General features: G+C 45.9%; 1 protein-coding gene across 1 annotated transcript in view; it reads right to left on the bottom strand.

Annotated features, from left to right (window-relative positions):
• Positions 1-1303: 1303 nt before the first annotated feature.
• Positions 1304-15465, bottom strand: part of MYBBP1A (MYB binding protein 1a) — a 79858-nt gene continuing 65696 nt past the window's right edge. The window contains exons 25-27 of the mRNA XM_048823825.2: positions 5466-5567; positions 4459-4583; positions 1304-1788 (exon numbers count right to left, since the gene is read on the bottom strand). Coding sequence (XP_048679782.2) covers positions 1407-1788; positions 4459-4583; positions 5466-5567 — 609 coding nt within the window. The 3' untranslated portion in view covers positions 1304-1406. The remainder of the gene's footprint in view (positions 1789-4458; positions 4584-5465; positions 5568-15465) is intronic.

The raw sequence follows: 15465 nt of genomic DNA, 5'->3' as shown, positions 1-15465 counted from the left end.
CCCCCAGCTGCTGTGGAGGAAGCCCTCTTGCAGGGTGGAAACCTGGAGGGGTGAGACCTACCTGGATTAGCAAGAAGCAGCCCTTTCGGTGGGGGAAATAAAGCAGGGGAAGGAGGTTGGAGGAACAGCTAAAAACCCAGACCCTTCCCACCACCCCATACACCTCTAAATCCAGGGGGATACTCCCGAGACCCTGTCCCTGCTGGGGATAACGCTCCCCTGCCAGCAGCCTCGGCTGTGCTCCGGGCAGGGAGGGAGAGCTGGGAAAGGAGCCGGGAGGGAGAACCGCAGCTGAAGCCAGTTCTAAGACCCAGTGAGTGTTTCTACAGGTAAATTTTAAAAGAAGCGATCAATTCTTGACATTTTAGTCTCCATTTACTAACTACAGGCACTTATCAAGGGTGACTATATGGAAAGGATACCTGTAATCTGGGGCAGATCCGTCAAGAACGCCGACCCCACCAGCTGTAAAGCAGTTCAGAAGCAGCAATGCTGGAACCCACATCCCAGCCCTAGGGAACCAGGGCCCCTGGCCCGACATGAACCCTCCCAGTAAATGCTGCTTCAACAGAGACCATCCTACTGCGAAGGGGGAGACAGGAGGGCATCACTCTGGTGTGGCCGATAGAGGGCCTGCTGCGTTCACAGCACAAGAGGACACCCGAGTAGCTCCGACGGGAAGCACTCAGCACTGGCATAAGTGGGTATAATGCCAAGATGTCACTTACACCTGCTGGAAATTTGGCCCAGAGCCCAGCTCCTGCTTCCCAGGCTGGCAAGGACCAGAGCCACTGCCGAGGCTGCACCTTCGGTTTGTGAATGGGCCCCAGTCCAGCCCGGGAGAGCTAAAAGGAACCAAGCCCTGCAGTTCTCGGCTGGAGCAGTGGAGGACGGATGTTGGGGGGAGGCGTGGGGGAGGAGACCTCTCCAGTCATAGCAACTTACATGAATGGCCATCCGGGACTGTACCAGAGACCATTTCTGACCTGCAGAATGTCAGCATTGATTGACTGGCCAACTACCTGCCTAATCTCCAAAGAAAAACAGATCTTACCACTGGCAAAGCAGAGACATGAGCAAGACAAGAGCTCCCGCTATCCCAGACAATCACCCCGACAGGAAGGAGGACGGTACCTGGGGGCACACTCCTACTGCATCACGGTTACAGAGCAGAGAGCGTGAGGACACATACAGAGGGGTTGGAGGCAGGGATGTGTCTATCTGATCCCAGGCTTCAGGTTCAGCAGACAGCAACACCCTGCACTCAGAAGATTCCCCGGTCATGAATCAGACAGGCAGGTCGTAGGGGTCAGCCCCACAGATGGTTTATTGAAACTATGGGATAGTGCAAAAGTATATATAAGCTATTAAAACATCCCAACCAGGTCTGATTAAGTCCACACAGTTCATGCCTTTTGAGCTGGTGTTTTGTTTGCTTTCTTCTTCTTCTTCTTCTTCTTGGCTTTACCCTGCTTCCCCTGAGTTTCTAGGCCATGGCTCCCCTTGGCCTTCTTTGGCGAAGGGCCCTCTGCACCGCCCTTTCCCACTCCTCCTTTCCTCTTTTTGTTCTTCTTCCGTGCTGCAGCCTCCCCTCCCTCTGGGCCAGCCTCTCTGCCGCTCTCTGCCCCTTTCTCTGGGCCAGCCTCTCCGCCGCTCTCCGCCCCGTTCTCCTGGAGAGCCTTTTTGCGTTTCTTGGTAGCTGGCAAGAAGCCTTTCTTCTTCCGCTTGAGAGACTTTGCTCCAGGGGCGTGCTCAGGCCGGGCCACTGCCTTCTCCTTTTTGGGGCGCCTGTAAACCAAGAGCACCACAGATCATGGCACGTTCCAGCTAGGAAGGTGACATGCACCGCAGCCTGCCCCCTATGGACGGCAGTACGGGCCAGTAACAGCAAGCGGAAGCATGAGCGCGTCACGGGAAGCGTAACATAGCAAGCAAATAGAGCAGGTAAGCTACATTCAGAGCCACATAGAGTCGATTACATTATCTGAACATTTGCTCCATCTGATCACACGACAACCCCAGCTGGGCTGGAATCCAAGAAGATAAACAAGAGCTTCAGAGGAAGGCAACCCCAACTCCAGTAATGAACAATGCTGTATACATTTTGTGTGTGTGTGTGTGTGTGTGTCTCTCTCTGAGTACACAAGTTTGGGGGAGTGGGGGGACAGGAGGGGGAGCAAGAGACTTGATTAGGGCAGCCAGCTCAAAGATGGAAAGGAGGATCTCAGGGGTTCCTACTTAACTTTTGGGCTCATTCCAGCCCCTACTCCAGGCCTGAGCAAGTTCCCACAGGGGTGGAGGCCCCACAATATTTCCACTGCGGGGAGGCTAGCCCCCTCCACCCCAGCATGAATTCATTCGTTATGCAGCAGCAATTGCCCGTGTTTACAAGACGCTATGTGAAACCACACACCTATTTAATTCTATCTAGTGCCCTTTGTCCTTGTACAGTGTGACAGAAGAGTGAGGTCCAGGCCATTTTCAGCATGCCATCAATCCCAACCGACACTTCGACTGCGTCACCTCTAACCCTGCTAAGTTACACCAGCCTATGACAAACCCGGCCATCTCCCTGGATCTCCCCTGGGGGCAGCGTGAGTCAGTTAATCCAGGTCCATTTGCCTGCTGGACCACTTAGGTGACAGCACTGCTAACAGCTACCGTGTATCTCAGAACGCACAGAGCAGGGATTCGGGAAAGGATCCAGTCTTGAATTTCCCTGGCTTCTCTCCTTGTTTTTTAATCCAGAAAACCCTTCTCAAGTCAGTGTGTGTCTTCACCGCAGAGGTCTCGGGTTCTCAGGGCTGCTCATCAGTGACTCCACCCGGGAAAGATGGGGCCAAACCGCACCATTCAGTGCGCTGCGACCCCTCCAGCCCCCTGGTGCCAGCCCAAGGAACTGACGCAATCCAAGAACCATGCAGGGAATAAGATTTGGAATCCCTAAAGCCTCCCTCGGGCACTGCCAGGCTGGTCGTTTGGGTAGCAACATTTGCTCTTGTTATCTGCCATTATAACATGAGCCTTCAGCATCACTTAGAACGCCCTTGAGTTAGGCTGAAAAATGAGAATGTGTCACGAAGGGGGAGAAAGTACCACAAACCCCCCGTTCGTTAACTTAATTGGATTCCACTTTGTTCCTTAGTTGATACATAAGCCACCAACACTCCACTCTGTCTCTGCTTACGGCAGCTGGGCCCTGTAAACTCAGGCAGGAGATGAGGGACAGAGAATGCCAAGCAATGGTTTCAGCTGTGGATAAAGAGGGCCAGTACTATTCCTTCATTGGTATGTTCTACCAGAGCTTACACTACTGCATTAGCAGGATAAAAGATGTTTTTCGGGATTTATCCTAATTACTTCAATGGGCTTTGGGTCAAGCCCTTAAAACCCAAACTGCATGCCTATGCATCCTGTGAAATGAGTCACACACACTCCACAAGTCCCTCCCCTGCAGATCCTGGACCACGTCTTCTAATGTGTGCATAATAATTAAACTGACGCCACCACCAGGAAGTGGCAAAGCTGTAAAGTTCAATTTTAGCCCACAAACAAGACAGATTTCCAGGAACAGAACATTTCTTTCTGCCCTTGGGCAGAAGTTAAATACAGTCCAACAACTAACCTGCTCGGTCGGACAGATACAAGACATATTCAGCCCCTGTGCCTGACTCCCACCCTGTTATTCCGAGATGGTTTTAAAGCCTTGCTGAGAGATGCAGAAACTAACTTATTCCCTACTCACAGAGACTCACAGGGTAACAGAGCTCAAGGAAGGGGTGGGAGCCTAAAACAGTCACCTAAACCAGCTGGCCTCGCCCTCCGGATCTCTTGCAATGGTCACAAGTGACCAGTGATCTTGAGAATCTAACTTGAGACACCTCAGAAGGACCTGGGCACCCTACCCACTGAAGCGTTTTAATTTGGGCATCCAGAAAGCAGGGCACCCAAAATCACAAGTCATTTCTGAAACAGCTGACCTGCTTGCTACTCAGACCCACTGGTTGAGTATTTCTGCTCTCCTCATCCAGGACTGCCTCCGCAGTAGCTAGTCATACTCACAACGTGAGGGGTAGAATGGCAAACCACTCCTCTCCAGGAATTCCTTCACTGCCCCTGTCTGCCCTGGGCTGCAACTCTGTTCCAGCTGAAGTCTGGTCCTAACTGCAAAGTGAAGTGTCCGGAGACAGCAGAGCAGCTAACTGAAGGTGATCCAAGATCAGGGAGAGCTTGCTTTCCTTCCCCCAGGGCTGACGAGACACCTGTACATACCACACTTGGCCTAATGAGGTCCGAACTCCACCAGCCCCATGAGCTCAGCTCAGGTTGACATTCAGTCTCCTATATGGCAAAGGCACTGATCTGTTTCTTCCTATTTCCCCAATCTGAGAAGCCAGAGCAGCACAGAAAGCCCAGTGCACAAACTGGCATAGAGGCCCCGGAGCTGAGGGTACATACGCAAATCCCAGCAGCTTCATGACGTTCCAGTAGAGACTGTCAAGGCGCACGGATTTCCCAAACCCCTCCTGCTGGCTCAGAGCTTGTAACGCCTGACTCAGCTCCGTCAACTCCACATTCAGCTTCTGCAAGGAGAATTGTAGTAAATGAAGACCGACAATGAACTGCATTCAATCCTCATTCACAGTGGCACTGCACCCAGCTATTCCTTAAACCAAAAGCTACAACAGGCAAATCCCAACCCTCAGCCAGTTCCCAGCAGCCACTAGGCTTTTCCCTTCCTTAGGAACTGTCTATCTTGGGGGACAATGCCCTAGTACATACCTCTAGTGCAAAGACGTTGCATCTGTGTCAAAACTGACTTGAACCTGCGTGGCTTATCCTGGTTTCAAACCCATCTGCCATCTTGCGGACACCCACCCTCCCATTCCTAGGCCCATAATGTCCCTGTAGCAACACAGTGTTGCTCCCATGAGAAAGGGATGTTAGGAAAGCATTTTTGTAAGGGGCCTTTAATGCAGTTTTATCCTTTTTTGGAATCAAAGCTAATCATGCTCTCTGCTCTGTCTCTTTATATAATAATATAACTACCACCCAGATATCTCAAAGCACATTACAAAGTAGGGCAGTATCCGTATTCCCATTTTACAGATTGGGAAACTGAGGCTCAGGAAAAAGGGAAGTGACTTGTCCAAGCAGGTCCAGTTCAAGAGGCCCTATATAAGAGCTAGATATTATTATAATTATTGTGGATGTTAAGGGTTTTTCTGTCATCAGACTTAGCTACTAACTCGTTTTCTAAAAGCTGTACAGGGATATAGACATGGGACTTGCACTGGCTTCAGTGGGGAGCCATCTGGTTAAAAGCCCAGTGTAACATTTGGAAACAGACCTTCATGCAGGATGCAAACAGGACAGCTGCTGACTGAAGCAGCAGGCCTGTCAACAGCATGTATGATGGACTGAACCTGGAAGTGATCACAAATTCGGCCAAAGTCTGGGCTCACCTGCTGGTTCACAGTTTTGATGAGGAAGTTCAACAGCTCCAAACACTTAATGACTTTCTCCTGGTCAACTTTCACCTTGAACTCGGTCACCACCTTCAAACTCTGCAAAAGGAAGGAAGGAACATCAAACTAAAACGAAGGTGAATCAAACTAAAAAACAAAGAGCTTCCCTCAAGAAAAAGCAGACAACGAGCGATTTGCAGGTTTAAAACATCAGTAAAACACTCAGAAAGGCAAGAGGCATCAGACTGCAGGAGAGCCTAAGATAAGTGCCAGGAACCGCTATCGCTTGGGTTAATAAACATGACCGAACAAAGCAAGGCACGATCCTGCATTGCTGGGAGACTGCAGCAATTAGAGACCTACTACTGTATGCGGGATAAAAGAGGAAAGTTAATATCTCACCCGCTAAAAGGAGAACTCCATTGCTGGAAAACAGCTTCTACTGAGAAACCACCATTCAGTTCAACGGCAGCAGGACCGGGGATTTACACACAACTTGCTAATGCAAAACTCTATTACCACGTATGTCTAGGAAGCACCAATCACGAGTCCCAAGAGGGATCTTGTCAATCAAGTGTATGTTCACCAAAAAGGAGAGGGAAAAAATAATCTCTCTCTGTATTTCCTTTATGCACTGAAGGCTTTGAGACACCAGCATGCTTTAGCTTAAAGCAGAGCCACGCAAGCAGTAGCGGTGATGAGTTAAAAGGAGGCCAGATTTATTTATGAGGGGAAGAAGGGAAAACAAAGCATGAAGGGCAGCAGCAGCAGCCACCCTGCACAGAGATGCTGGGTCTTTTGTTGACAGGTGTTAGAATCCTGAATGTCCATGACTTTTACCAAAAATATCCTTGACAAAATCTTAGCCTTAGTACTCAGTGTTGCTACCTCACTGCACTATGCACACCCTGCGTTCCATGGTGGTGAGTTGTGACTTCTCAACTCCAGCAGAATAGTTATTGATTTAGGGTTTTTTTTTTGTTTTTTTTTAAAGAAAACGAACAGTCCAACAAAAGTTTTCACTCCCATCTTCATCTCCTCAGTACCTCAGGCAATTACAGTTAATGCAGTGAAAAGGGAACAAACCAAACATCAACTCCCCTGATAACCATGCTACAAAAATAAGAAATAAATTCCCCTCAAAAGCCATGCAACATTCTCTGAAGGTCAACAAATCTGGACTGCTGTGGAGAGATCCACATGACCATCTGGCTAGAGGGAAGAAGAGGCAGAGACAAGATGGAACAGTCAGACTGATGGAGAAAGTTTAGGCTCAGATTTACCTCCTGGTGGTATTATTATTATTCAAGTTACCAATAAAGCACAGTGAATAAGAATACTATGATTTAAATCAATCATATTTTTACATTAAAAAAACCCTATTTAACATTACATTTTAAATTATGACAACCTATGTTAATGTCTAAACTTAGATTATAATCTATTAAAATAATTTACTTTAAATATAAAAACAATACTAAATGGTACAGGTTGGCTGTCAAGTTTCAAAGAAAGTCAAACCACTAAACTAGAGGCAATCACTGGCTAAGCACCTGGAACCAGAGTGCGTTGAAGTGCTAAACCACAGCTGCGGAGAGAGAATATTTTCTTCATTTCAGTTCATTCAACTAGTTCAATTCAATGACTAGTTCATTCAAAGTTAAGAAACCAACTGGGAGTTCAAAAAGCAGGAACACTTATTTTTATTCATAAATTAGAAGAGGAAAATGAGGCCTAAAAGAATGAGATTTACTAGTTCTGAAATCCTGAAGGACAGGGTGACCCAAAACAATCAGCTCAATTGACTAACTACAGATATTTCCTTTGTTTAATAAATCAGTTTTAAATGCAAAACATATTTTGATAAACTTTTATAAACTTCTATTCCTTATGTATCCAGTACATTCAAAGGTGCTTGTTGATGCTGACGGGAAGCTCAGCAGTACAGGTGAAAAAAATAATCATCGAGTAAATAAGAAATGCATCATTTACCCCAACATACACATTTTGAAAATTAAGAATCTGAATAAATATAAGTTAAGCTATTTAATCGCTTAAATGAATGTGTATAGACATAGTGTATCCTCCGGATTAGCAAAAAACAGCACCAAATTTAGTGCAGAGCCTGTATTTAGCTGCAAATCAGCATGTATTAATGGTTACTAACCAGTGACAATCAAACTTCCTTTAGGAAAATAACTAAAAAGTACAAGATTAAAATCGATGATTTAAATCAAGGTTTCATGCTTGCTGATTTAAAATCAATTATTTAAATCGCTTTGATTTAAATCAATCCATCCTGCAATGAAGCCAAATGACACCAAGGGGATGAGAATGACTGTATACTGTGTATGTAGGGAAAGGGGAGAGAGTTTATCTAGAACAAGTCAGGAAAGCCACAAGTTCACATGGGGGACAAGTGCGAAAAGGCACCGACCGCTGCAATGTGTCTCAATGTGACTGTGTGCCAAGTGACATCATATGTGGACTCCTGGAACACACACACTAGGTTATGATTTCACAACTACAGACCTGTTGAGTCTCTTCAGAAACTTCTCCTTTTCTTCTGCAACTCCAGATCCTGTCTACACTGAGCTGTCAAGGCTCCTGTATCAGCCAGCTCAATTTCAAATAGCAAACAGATATATAAAGATTTCAGTTTGGTCTCAGACAATTCACGAATAGTTTAGGAAAAGGACTACATTTGCTGAATAAACTTCCCTTGAGAATTGTTTTCGCCCACCTCTAGCAGAACTTTACTCACTTCAAACATAAAGTAGAATTAAGAAGGTAAAGAAATCTGGACATTTGTAAATGTTAAAGAGGGAGGATGCGCCAGTGGTCAGGAGACCAGTTCCCGGCTCTGCCACAGACTTCCTGTGTAGCCTTGTGCAAGTCACTCAGCCTCTTTATGCCTCAGTTCCCCACCTGTAAAATGGGGCTAATGGTACTGCCCTGCCTCCTGGCGTGTTTTGAGGATAAATACATTAAAGAATGTGAAGCGTGCAGATTCTATGGTGATAAGTACCTGAAACAGACATCAGAGCACCCACCCAGACGCTTATCCCCACTGTATCACATAGAACATAGGTCTCATTCTGACTCAATGGCCACACCAAGGCAACTCCAACAGCTTCAGAGAAGTTACTCCTGGTTTACACCAGAGTAAATGAAATCAGAATCAACCCCCTTATGTACAGCAGATTCTGAGGAGTATAAAGAATTCTATTGCACCAGGGAAGCGCCTTCTTTGACTGTGGATTGCAACATCAGGGTAAAACATCAGTTGGCAAGACAATCTGATGCATACCTTTACAGGAAAATAAAGCAGAAACATATCATTATATAACTATCGGAGTAGCAGGTAGCTCATTATCTTTAAGGGATTCTGCACCCCTGAAAATTTCTTACAAAAATACAATCATTTCATGATCAGGTCCACCAAATGCTCCACATCTACCAATCAGAGCCAGCAACTGAATGCCACCATGTTCTGCAGGCTAGAATTCACACAGTCACTCCATTTGACTTTCAATAAGTTGCTGATTATTCCCTCTGGGTGGGTAGAAACTATGCTTCCCTTCCCTATGCCAGAGCTATCAATAACCTCCAAGGTTACACACGAGTCAATGGCTCTGAAGTCTCTCAGGTAAAAGGAAAAATAAAACAAATATTAGCTGTGTAATTAAAAATACTCACATGCATGAAATTATTCCAGAGACGATGCACAGTCCATTTATTCCACTTACCCCTCCCCCCACAAAAAATCAGCAAGTCCATTATTTGTTTAAACCACCAAAGCAGAGATAGATTTGTATTAAAACGATCCTTGATAATAGTAAAATAGGGTGCTACCAGACTAGCATTATTCTTTGTATTCCGGTAGCTGAGATCAGTCGAGAGTGGGGGGCCCCTTATGGTCTCAGACAATTCACGAATAGTTTAGGAAAAGGACTACATTTGCTTATGGTAGGTGCTGTGCAAATACCTAGTGAGAGACACTTCTGCCCTGAAGAGCTTATAATCTACACAGAAAAAACAAAGGGTGGGAGGGGGAAACTGAAGAGAAATAAAACTATTTGACATTTTGAAAATTAACAACACTTCTGATCATTAAAACAAAGACTTCAAAATCCCCATTGACTTCCCACCGTGTCTGCTGTTTGTGTCATTGTCTGAGCTTAGAGAAATGGTAGACAGAGACTCAATATTTTCTGTTCAGTTTGAGTTCTTAATTCCCAGGCACTAGCACCATGCCATTGGGTTTGAGGCCTGATTCAGAGCCCTCTGAAATCAAAGGGAAGACTCCCACCGATTTCAGTGGGAGCAAGATCAGTCCTGAACTACCTATTGCCTAATTTTCAGAAGTACTGAACACCTGCAGCTCTCACTGAAATTAAAACGGCATTGGTTTGTCACCTTTGAAATCAGGTCTTTGGTGCAAATTCCTCTAATCTCGATGGATTTCAATATAACCAAACTGATGCAGTTACACTGATGCAGTAAAACACGGGCTTTCGTCCCACTGACTTAAGTGCTTTACTAAATTACTTCAGCAAAAACCCTGCTTTGTACCGGTCTGCACTGATGTAGGTGGTTTGCATGTGAGAGGGTATTTAGATTTAGTTATGCCGGGTAAAATCTCGAGAAGACTCCAGCATACTGTTGACGCTATGTAAACATCCACCCAACCAAAACGATCACCTGCAAGTGGCTATTGGTGAGAAGCTCAATCAGACAAATGATTGGCAATCACCCAGCATAGAAGAAGCCAATATTCATTCTTGCCCCTTGTGCAAGCTTCAATGGTGCAGAAGCTGGAGAGAATGATTTTAATGAAATCGGATCCAGACACGGTTTATCCTATTGGGTTTCTCTTCCAGCTCATGCTCATTTTTTGACAGGGGCAATGAAGATATTTTCCTCCAAGTGTGAAAGCACATTATTTTATCAGAATCCTTGTGCACGTTACAGCTGAGATGATTAAAGCTGCCTCGGAAGCCTTGGGCACCCAATTCCCATTCTATTTTACGTAGCTTCTTACGCTGCATTCATCACCATAGTATCTGTGCGCCTTTCCAGCAGTGCATTACGCGAGGCGACTAACTTCTGTCACAAGTGTTTATTCCTCTCATCCTCTCCGCAGAGGGAGACACATGGACAAGGGAGGGTTTTTTAAGTTATTATACATGCTACACCGTGTTTATGTTGGACAAGGCGTGCCAATGCAACATGCCTTGCATTTGAAATGGAAGGTGGTAAGGTTTCTGATGGTCCTCAGTCCCTGGAGGCGTTTGTTTCCCAGCTGTGGGTCAGCCCATTTTAATGAGAATTATCTCCAAATCCCATCAGCAGCTTTGAAAAATATCAGCCCAAGTATTCTTGCCACCTGCAGCATAGACTACTGTTTGTACGTCACAGGCTTGCATGAGGGTTTGGTTTTCTTCACACCACCGCAAACCTCTGCACTGTCTGTCTAGGTACGCAAGTCACTATATGGAATGCAATTTCTACTACTGAAAGCTCAAACTTTTAAAATTCATTTTACAAATGTAAAGCAGAAGTGATTACCAAACAACAGATGGCACACCAAATATGTAACTATTCTAATACTACTTCAGGCATCTGTAACATCCTCGCAAGATACTAACTAAACCCCTGCAAAATTGATAAATATCCTCCAATTATACAAGGGAAAACAGAGACATGGAGAGGTGAAATGACTTGTTCAAGGTTATGGAACTTGTAGTTAAAAGATCCTTCACAAGGACAGCTGACTGATCAAATTACCCTGTCACTCTCTCTAACCATCTAGGACATCCTTTATGTCCACACTGGCACTATTGGCCAATTACAGTATTTCCTACTGTTTCCATTGTTGCTATCCCAAGAACCACCAGTGCCACTTAACAAGGAAACTCAGCCCAGATTTCAGCTCAGCAACACCTTCGCCAGTTAAATCATTCTGGCACATCTGAGTTGTCAGCGTATTTGGGCAGGTAGTTCTCCAAGAGGAAAAAATATGAAGGCAGTTTTCACAGCTGGAATTCTCATCTCACTCCAAGCCAAATGCCAGCAGCCGAGTCTCTACCTCATCCTGCTCATGTTCAAATGGTGGAAGTGGCTACACAGGGGATCTGCTGCCTCTGAAGGCTTCTGCCATTTGCAATGTGTGGCATTTCTTAATCTAAGCCTTGCTGCCCATAGGGCTGCTGTCTGGAGTGCAAAACACATATGGAATTTTCCAATTCATTATTTTTCCAGTGTTACTAAAGCGAGTGAGAGACACAAAAACTGGTCTTCAACAGAGGACCAGAGTAGGAGGAAGCACAGTCCGGTGGTTTGGGGGCTAGCCTGGGACTCGAGACAGCTGGGTTCAAATTCCCTGCTCAGCCACAGGCTTCTTGTATAATCTTAGGCAAGTATCTGTGTGCCTCAATGTGTCTCTGTGAAATGGGGATAATAGCACATGCCTACATCACAGAGGTGAGGACAACGGAGTTGGTTATGGTCTCAGATACTACAGCAGTGGGGGCCACGTAGAACTGACAGTAAATAGCACATGTAACTTCTGTAGAAGTGATAACACAAAGCATATACCAGGGGGATGAAGAAAAACACACACACACACACGTACACACACACACAGAGGAAAAAGAGAAATATAGTCCTAGGCTAGGAAGTTAACGCACATTTGTAGCCAGGAAACTTCAGAAGGGAAGGGAAAGCAGAAGAGAAATGCCCTCAGCTTCCCTCCTAAAAACAGGTCACAGGCTCACTCCCATGTTTAGTATAACTCTGGAGGCCAAACTGGCACACACTTGCACACCCAGTCTGGAGACACAATTCCTGTGGTAATTATACCAAGTATAATTCAAGGTAACTAAACATGCAGGTAAGACAGATACGCTGTGTACATGCAAAAAGAAAAGGAGTACTTGTGGCACCTTAGAGACTAACCAATTTATTTGAGCATAAGCTTCCGTGAGCTACAGCTCACTTCATCGGATGCATCACGAAAGCTCATGCTCAAATAAATTGATTAGTCTCTAAGGTGCCACAAGTACTCCTTTTCTTTTTGCGAATACAGACTAACACGGCTGTTACTCTGAAACCTGTGTACATGCAGTTACCTGATTTGCAAGCACCATTATGGTAACTTTGTAAATCAGGTGCAATCACACTCCTCAACCAGCTACAAATCTGACCTTTAAAAACAGAACAAAATACAAACCCAGAACCCAATCCTGCTGCTTTGTGCTGCTGGATCTCTGCACTTGTGCAGGGCTCCACCGAAGTCAATGGGGTGTCACCGTGCATGCCGGGGTTTGCAGAACCAGAGCCATGGTTGTATAAAATGTGTAAGACCTTGAGTTTCCCCCTATTCCTGCCAAGAGCTTTAAGTTACATTAGGTATTAAAAAAATCAGACAAGCAAACAAATAGCCACGCTGATCCAAAGCCCAAGCTGTCTCTCTCTCAAATACTTACGGTAGCATCTGAGCACCTTGCTGTCTTTAATCAGAGCATCTCTGTGAGGTGGGACAATGCTAAGATCCCCATTTTACAGATGGGGATCTGAGACAGAGAGTACATCTACACTGCAATGCAAATCCCCACAGCACCCACTCTCAGAGCCCAGGTCAACTGACGTGAGCTCCCAGGGTTAAAAACAGCTGCGTAGATGTTTGGGCTCAAGCTGCAGCCCGGGCTCTGAGATTTCACCCTCCCCTGCCTTGCAGGGTCTTCACTGAGATTTTTAGCCCTGTAGCCCGAGCCCTGCAACCCCAAGTCAGCTGACCCAGGCCAGCCACAGCTGTGCCTCAGGACCCATTGAGAATAAGTCCACGCCCAGGGTTGTACAGGAAGTCTGTGGCAGAGCAGGGAGTTGAACCGGTGTCTCCAGAGTCCAAGGCCAGTACCCTAACCTGAGAGACACCCTTCCTTCCCTGAGCTATCTGTGGAGTGGTCAGTGGAAAGACACCATGGCAATGAAATAGGCCCTATGGGTTCAACACGTCTCAAAGCCTTTACATTTCAGGGTGGGGTGCTCTGCAGCCTGAGGGAGCTCCAAGCAGTACGTCTTCTTGCCTGGTATTTTTGAAGTGAGAACAGTTAGTCTAGGCTGATAAGAAACACAGCGATATCCCAGATAATCATTCTGTTACTGAGAGAGGAGGGCTGGTTTCCTAGCTCAGGGCCCAGGCACCAGTTCAAAATGCTATATCCCTGGCACACCCTCCAGCATACTTCATTATATAAAACAAACAGCCCTTCACCTGACGTATCAGTCACAGCTCCGTGGGGTGGATCTTCCATTAAGTCAAACAAAACCCACAGCCAAGCTGCGTTCTTTCCACATGCCGCGCGCTATCCCCATCCTTCCCTCCTCCCACACAACAGACCTGGTTGCTAATGGATGAATGTACAGATTAGTGATGGAGTACTATGCCAGATGTCTGCACCTTTCACTACCTCACATCCCCTGGTACACCCAGACATTGCCAAGGAAACTCCTGCTTTGAAGGTTATTGTCCAGCCCAGCAAACAGCTCAGCAAGCTTTTCAAATTACAGGAAGTCCACTCTAATGTTTAGAGCGAAGTTCACTCCTTCATTGTTACACAGAGATTTGCAAGTAGAAAGGATTCCTCTAGTTAGGGCCAAGAAAAAAAAAAATCAACAGCCTAATAAAAAACCCCCAAAGCATTCAATCTTAGGTACTTTTATGGGACCCATCACCATGCTATCTGAACACCTCACAATCGCACATGTATTTATCCTCACAATACCCCTGAGAGTACGGAAGTGCTACTATCCACATTTTACAGATGGGGAACTGAGGCTAAGTGACTTGACTAAGGTCACCCAAGGAGCCTGCGGCATCCTAACCACTACCTCGCCGGTGAATTTTCACTACTTTTGCAACAGATGAGCGAGGCCCTAACCTATGACCTCATGGATACAAAAGCACAAACACTTTCACAGCTCCACCAAGCCCCCGCACTCATCATCTTTGGCCACAACCAACTACAGTTTGCTCAATCATTTAATTTCAGCAAGGGCAAAAGGTTTCAAATGGATAGGCCTGAAGACAGAAGACCTCTGTTTACCCACAGAACAGGTCCAGCATAGGCAGCATCCGTGGAATGGGAGAACTCTTCTCCATTTGTACATTAAGGAAGGGCTATCAAACCATACTCCCAAACAAAATGGTAGCTACCACCAACACTATGGAGGAGGCAGCATATTATCTCCTCCCCAGAATGATCAGCTTGTGATAAATCAGGCTCAAACCTCAAAATTTATTTCCCTTCCTGCCCATTTATGGAGGTTGTGCAGAAAGGCGGGTGAATTCCATGCTGCCCAGTTATATGCATGCAGCTGATAGTGCAGGAAGCAGGAGGTGCAGGCAGGGATGGTAGGGCACAATTACTTAGCCTGGAAAGGACCAGTGTTAATGGGGATGTGGTCGTTAATGTGTGGGGAAGGAAGCAAATCAAACCCTCTTTTGTCCCTGGCCACGTGAGAGACCGAACAGATCCCACTCAAAAGAGCATCATTGGAGGACTCTACGTTTTTCTATGCAACGTTTATTTTGGCAGACATGGAAAAAAATCGGCAAAAACAAGTTCATGCAGAACATTTTTTTTTTTTTTCTGAGTTTAAAGCTTTGGGGTTTTTAAAAGCCATATAACAATACAGAAAAAGACAAACTGTAGGACAGCCAGGGTGCACAGGATGGAACAAACAGGACTGAATGCTTCCCCAGCAATATTCTATGTCCACAGAGCACTTTAACAGCTCTGTCACATCTGCACAGCCATTCAGCAAGCTGGCTAGCTTATAGCTAGTGCAGGTACATCCACCCAAGCTGCTGCTGAGATGTGCCCACAGACACACACACAGACTCACTGGCTCAGGAGATCATCAGGACACACACTGTGGCTGGATTTTTTAAAAAGGACTTGGTGATTTTCACAGCCATGCAAATTAAGAC

This window comes from Caretta caretta, chromosome 17, assembly GCF_965140235.1.
Source record: "Caretta caretta isolate rCarCar2 chromosome 17, rCarCar1.hap1, whole genome shotgun sequence".
Classification (NCBI taxonomy): Eukaryota; Metazoa; Chordata; order Testudines; family Cheloniidae; genus Caretta; species Caretta caretta.
Note: the sequence above shows the minus strand (reverse complement) of the source record. Positions and strands in the feature narration are given on the sequence as shown.